Source organism: Echinops telfairi, unplaced genomic scaffold, assembly GCF_000313985.2.
Source record: "Echinops telfairi isolate 266 unplaced genomic scaffold, ASM31398v2 ScPeMD7_1713;HRSCAF=2227, whole genome shotgun sequence".
Lineage (NCBI taxonomy): Eukaryota > Metazoa > Chordata > Mammalia > Afrosoricida > Tenrecidae > Echinops > Echinops telfairi.
The window spans coordinates 21527952-21534498 of NW_022105611.1; the positions used below are offsets into that span (position 1 = coordinate 21527952).

Below are 6547 nucleotides of genomic sequence, written 5' to 3' on the forward strand. Positions count from 1 at the left end.
TCAATTTACTGATAGTACTAAATAGCTATTAGAAAATAGGATTGTGAATAAAATATTAACTTTTCTTTATTAGTTAAAAACGTCCTTTTCCTGTAAGGTGCTTTGTGTTCTCCACCATTCATCCTCCTCCCCTCCCATTGCACATATGTGGGGGTTGAACTTCTTCCTCTGCAGGCATGCATACAGCCCCATGGATCTGCTTTATCAATGTTCACTAGTGTTTGTGTGCCTGTCCCAAGCCGAGGTATTCTCAATTGCCTCATATGCACTGTAAGCTGGACCAAGAAGCCTTGTAAGTGTACTTCCTGGGGAACTGGTGTTAATTGGAAGTTTTATTTCCCCTAATAATTTCAGGTTCCTGTGATCACCTCTTGCTCAGGTTACATATATTGGACACACCGGTGCAGGGTTTGGAAGGCAGTGCAGAGCATGTAGATTTCACATATCTACCTCTGGAGTCCAGAGGGATATATATGACACACATATGTATTAGAGACCACATTTCAAAATAAAATTTCAGAAATGCTCCTTTACTCAGCATGCCTTCCAGTAATGAACACACATAGTAGCAATGAAAAATTCCAAGGAGAAATTCATTAAAAGGTCATGAAAGGTTGACATAGTGGGCTTTGCAGGGTTGGGACCGGGGGCACAAGTACACTTGGCTATTGCCCAAATGGACATGCCGGAATAAGCGGTCAGAGGAACCCCAGGGGTCCCACATTGGGGTACAAACCAATGATCAGGGCACAGGCAGAGTGGTTGTGAGGGCCATCATCTGAGAGAGCTGAGCCCAGGGACGCAGTTGGGTCCAGGACAAGGATGCAGGCCAGGCTGTGCTGTCCAGGTGTCGTCGGCAGTGCAGGCCCTCAGCCAAGGAGCCACAGCAGCAGCAGCGGGACCAGGCAGAACAGGAGGGGCCCGTGGCCACGGGGTGCAGCCCGGCTCATGGCCTCCGCATAGAACCTCGCCACCTCCTCGTTGGGGTTGCCATGAGCCGGGTCAAACCACATCTGGATGCAGCGGCCACTGCCTCGGCTGTAGTTGCTGACCTTGTAGGCGTGATCCCAAAGGCCCTCACACAGGGCGGCAGGTGTGGGAAAGTAGAACTCAAATGTGTGGCAGGCAGCCTTGACCGGGCACTCATTCATGCCTGAGGGTGGAGGGGAAGGGTCCTTAGTGTTGGGGCCAGACCACTTCTTTCCCAACCCCCATCAGAAACACTACTTCCATTTCCCATCTCCTCCCACCTAGGCCTTTACCTGAGGTCCAGTTCCAGCCTTTCTGCCAGTTGGTCTTGCAGGTGTGAGAGGTGCGACAGTCCTCCCACCAGCTCTGACAGTCCTCTCTGCACAAGGGCACATCCAGGAAACGCTCTTTGCGCCAGCTCTGGTCCACCTGGGTGGGGTGTGGAGAGGGGAGAGTCCCTGCAGCTACAGACTGAAGAAGACTGGGGGTGGGGGCCTACTACCCTCCCTGCAAGTGTCCTGGTATGTTTGTGGGGTGCTCCCATACCTGCCGGATCCAGGGCCCCAGGTTGGGGGAGCACTCGTACAGACAGCTGTCTTGGATGAAGTGGCGCTTGCACTTGGCCTCCATCTGGCCGCAGTGGTCCCAGTTGAAGTTATACAGGAGGGAAGTGTCTTTGTGCAGCTCCTGGCTGGTGTTGGCCGAGCAGCAGGCATTCTTCTTCCAGGGAGTGCACTGGGGAGTGGGGGGCCGGGAGACAGGGGCTTAATCAATCCAGTGTCAAGGTCATCTCCTGCAGATCAGGCTACTCTGTTCCGGGTCACTCTTCCAGAAGAGTTCTCTCCAGAGAGGGCCCCATTAGGCCACCACTTTTAGGGACTCCCTTTTTGTGGGTGTTGTAATGATAAGTATTAGCCTTTTTAAAATGTAGTGAAAAATAAGTGCATCCAGGTCCCTAACACTTGGCACAAACCTAACTGGAAACACACAAGCAGCACAAGATAAAACAGATGATTCAAAATGAAACAAAGGGGGTGTGGGAGTGAGAGGAGCAAACAAACAAAAATTCTCTGCCACTGAGTGGACCGCAATACATAGCAACTCTACGGGGCAGGGTAGAACTGCCCCCTGGGGGGTTCCCAGACTGTAGCTCCTTACAGGAGTAGAAAGCCTTTCCTTTGACCCCCACAAGCTCCTGCAGCCCAGTGCCAACCACTAAGGCACCCATGCTCCCCGAGCTCCTTTACATTCCCGACATCCCGTTGAGTCGTGCCCCTCTGTGCAAGATGCTGAAACCCTGCCCGGTCTGCACCCTCCTCACCCCCGCTGCTCACCACGCGTGAGCCCAGAGTTGGTCTAACTTCTCCTCCTGGTGAAGCCTCTCATTCAAGTGAGTGGTGTCAAAACACCACGGCTTGGATCAGATGCACTTTAGTCCTCCAAGTGACACCTTTGCTTCTGAACGTTAGAAGACCCTCTATGAATTGAAGCTCTGGTGGTCACCCGTCAGGTTATGAATCACAACATCAGCCGGTGGATTACGCTAGAGAAAAAAGTGACTCTCCTCCTGTCGAGAGTTAGTCTCAGAAGCCAACGAGGGCAGTTCTACCCTGTGCTAAAGAATGGCTACGAATTGGGAGGAATTAGGATGGCTGAGGGAGAGGAGCTGGAATAACAGGAAGCACGGCGGTGTTGGGGTTCTGAGTCATCCTGCTAACCACAAAGCCAGCAGTTCTAAACCAGCCCCACCACAGCAGAAAGACCAGGCTTTGTGGGCCAGTGATGCCTCAGAAACCCACCTGACACAATTCTTTCTACCCTAGCCTTAAGTGTAGCTATGCATCAACTTCTACTCCACGGCAGGGAGCTCAGCTCTGGGTGTCATGGGCTGCCTGCAGGGCTGCTCACCACAAGGCTAGCAGTTAGTCTTCACCAGCCACTCCCTGAGACCAAGACAACGAAAGAAGTGCCCGTACAGGTGTGCTGCCTCAGAAACACAAAGGGGCAGTTCTACACTTCCTGTAGCGCCAGTCTGAGTTGCAGTTAATTTGCTGGCAGTGGGCTGGATGTGTTATATAAGTTCTAGGTGCAGAATCAAGGTACCCAGCCCCCACCAACCAAGCAGCCCTGTTTGGGTAGTGTTTAGGCATTGGGCTGGATTCTTAAGGTGAGCAGTTCAAAACTACTAGTGGCTCCACAGGATAAAGATGGGGCTTTCTACTCCTATAAAGAGTCATAGCTTCAGAAACCCACGGGGCAGTTCTATTCTCGTCCCTACGCTACAGGATCGCTCTGAAAAAGAATGAACTGGCTGGCGATGTTAGTGTTGGGAGGAGCTAGGATTTGGTGATCTTCTCAGATAGGCCTACCTGCCTGCATCTTTCTCCTCCGGTAACAACTATGCTGGGGGTTTAGGACACTTCCACCTCCTTACTTTCTCTACCTGAGCTGACTCCCACCCCAAGGTCCCCCCACTTGTCCCACCTGGTCATGCAGCTTGTCCTCAGGGCCTGGCTTTTCCTTGTGGTGCTTGGCGTCCATGCAGACATTGAGGAGTTCCGTCCTGGCCGGCCTACTCTGGCGCATGATACCCCATCCGTCAGCCACCAGCAGCAAGAGGAACAGCAGCTGCATTGTCACCTGTCCTGCCATGTCGGTCTCTGAAGGAAGAGCTGTGAACAGAGGCCTTAAAGAATGCAGAGGTGAGGAGGTGGAGCACAGGGTGGGGGACCTGCCCAGGTGGGTGGAGCCTAGACAGTCTCTCCTGCAGCAGCAGATCCTGCCCCACCCCGGGGTGGTTTGGTACCACCAGACTTGATTCAGGCTCCAGGTGACCTCCTTGACCTAACTCACATGCCTGAGGCAGTGAAGAAAGCCCTCAGCTTCACAGCAAAGATCTGTGATTTTAATCCCTGCAGTGTCGCTGTGGGAGGAAGAGTGTGATATAAAGATGTCTTAGAAACCCCCTGGGGCAGTTCTGCTCTATCCTGTAGGGTGGCTGTGGGTGAGTGCATTAAGCCCTACAGAGCAGATGACTCTGCCTCTCTCCCCACCCAGAGCCACTGGGGTGGGGTTCAGATCATCAACCTTTCAGAAGGTCGGAAACTTAGGGAGCCGCTCTCCACACACAGGAGTCCCAGGGAATGGATGGGACTGGATGGCAGCACCCAGCAGTACCTGTGGCCTGGGGGATGGCACTGAGGACAGAGGCTCCAGCCTCTCTGAGCCCTAGGAGGCTCCTGAGGCCTACTCTGTTCCGGGTCACTCTTCCAGAGGATTTCTCTCTAGGAGGGCCCCTCTAGGCCACCACATTTAGGGACTCCCTTCTTGTGAGTGTTGTAATGATAAGTATTAGCCTTTTAAAATGTAGTGAAAAATATATGCATCTGGGTCCCTAACATATGGCATAAATACGTGATCAAACAACTGAGAATGCACCAATAGCAGAAGATAAAAATAGGGATTCAAAAAACAAAACAAAAACATCACTAAATTACTGTCCTCCAGAACGGAGTCGAACTGTCCCTGTACCTTACTGAAACTGTAACTCTTCACAGGATTAGAAAGCCTAGTCTTTCTCCCTGGAACTGGTTGGTTGCTTCGAACTGCTGACCATATAGTTATCAGCCCAGTGTGCCACCAAAGCTTCTAAATAGCTGACTGGAGTTTGCCAAATATTAGACACTCCTGCACATCAAAAAAATTCACCAAAAGGGTAAAAAGAGACCATAAAACATCATTTGACCTATCAGACAAGGGATTAATCTCTCTCTGGAAGTTAGAAATAACTTCAATACCTCACCACCACCACCCTGCAAAGCAAGAAAGCACAAATCGTGCCATTAAAAATGATGAGAGGACACGATTACTAAAAAATGAGGGGACATGAGCTACTGACCAAAGAATGCATCCAGGCAGTCAATGAGCATACGAAGAAGTGCTGCAGAGCATTAGCCATTAGAGATGGGCTTCAAAACCACCATGAGCTGTCATCTCACCAAGTGACAAGAGCAACGTTTAGCAAAACAACAAGAGGCTGGCAAGAGGTGGGGAAAGTGCTGGTGAGACTGTACACTGGTGCAGCTGCTGTTGAAAATGGTACACTGCGTCCTCAAAAAGCTGGAAATTCGATTATCATATGACCAGAAATAAGAGCCTCCACAGGAGTAGATGTGTGCACACTCATGTTCATCACAGCACTATTCACAATCTCAGAAAGGTGGCAACAGTCTAATTCCTGTTGAAGGAATATAGAACAAACAAAGTGTTGGTGTAGACACATAATGGAATAGCATGCAGTGTCAAGGAATAACACGGAAATCTGCGGAATTCCTCAGAACATGGAGGAACCTGGAGACATCGGGCTGGGGGAAGTCAGTCAATCACAAAAGGGCAAATATTGTATGAGATCTCTATGGTAAAAAGGTCAAGAAAAAGTTTGCACACTAAGAGGAACATTCTTGGAGGTTGACCAGGTGTAGGAGAGGACGGGAGGGAAGTCACTGGCTAGAGGGTGGGCACGTGTTAACTTGGACGAAGGGGCAGACAATAGATGAGACATAAGCAAACACTGATGGAACCAGGGTCAGATATTGGGAAGAGTACAAGAATTAAAGGCAAGAGGAGTAAATACTGTTATGTACACAATCCTACAAAAAGTGATCAATGAGTAGAGTCATGCTGGCTAAAGGGGTGTGGGAGGGAGAGTGGGTATATATTCACAAGTACATAAACGCATTTGTATCTATGTATTTACCTTTGCTGTAAATATATCCATGTATGGGGTGGTGCCTAGAGGAGCAAAAACTTCCTAGGTACAAGCAAACACCTAGAGGAAATGAGCCACTGGAGGATCAGGACCATGGTATCAAGGGACAGCAAAGACCATGGGCCTACTACAGCCCCAAACAATATTCAACATCCGACTTTGGTGGGTAGCCACTGGGTCTTACAAGTTCACGAGGAGCCATCTCACGTGGAATTATTGGTCTTTCCCTGTCTGGAGGAAAGAAGAGTGATGACTGTCAAAGTCCCTGGAAATGAACTTACCTCTGTGGCTCCAATTTTCAGCCAAATACACAGGTCTATCAGAGGAAACAATAACACTAAGGAGGTATGAACACCTTTGGATAATCAACCATTTGAAATAAAAAAGGCAGGATTCACCCAAGGACCAAGTTCAAAAGGGTTAGGAAAGCAGGAGGCATAGTGGAAACACAGGGAGGCAGTACGATACGCGATGTTACATTAAGAGGCTTGCAATAAATGAGATGAAATAAAATGCATACGATTTATTGGATGTAAAATTGACTATCTGCTCTGTAAACCTACACCCAATTCACAATAAAAATTTCTTTCAAAAGAAAATACATACTGGAGGAGAAAACAATGGGACCAACAGTTCTGGGAGGGGGCGGGGGACATGGGAGAGGTAGAGGTAGGGGGGAAAGGAAGTGGTGTTAACAAACCCAGGAGCAAGGAAACAACAAGTGATCCAAATCAGTAGTGGGGAGGATGTAAGAGGCCTGGTAGGGAGTGATCAAGGGTAATGTAACCCGAGAGGAATTACTGAAACCCT

The 6547-nt window shown here is 49.6% G+C and overlaps 1 protein-coding gene across 2 annotated transcripts in view; it reads right to left on the bottom strand.

The window, feature by feature from the left end:
• Positions 1-869: 869 nt before the first annotated feature.
• The window catches only part of LOC101640916 (folate receptor gamma-like), a 16894-nt gene continuing 11216 nt past the window's right edge, over positions 870-6547 (bottom strand). Inside the window, exons 1-4 of one of the 2 annotated variants that reach the window (XM_045293207.1) lie at positions 3454-3641; positions 1516-1704; positions 1263-1398; positions 870-1153 (exon numbers count right to left, since the gene is read on the bottom strand). In XM_045293207.1, the coding sequence (XP_045149142.1) occupies positions 870-1153; positions 1263-1398; positions 1516-1704; positions 3454-3621 (777 nt within the window). In that variant the 5' untranslated portion in view covers positions 3622-3641. Of the gene's footprint in view, positions 1154-1262; positions 1399-1515; positions 1705-3453; positions 3642-6547 lie in introns of those variants that run through there. The other variant, XM_013006208.2, reaches the window with a different exon arrangement.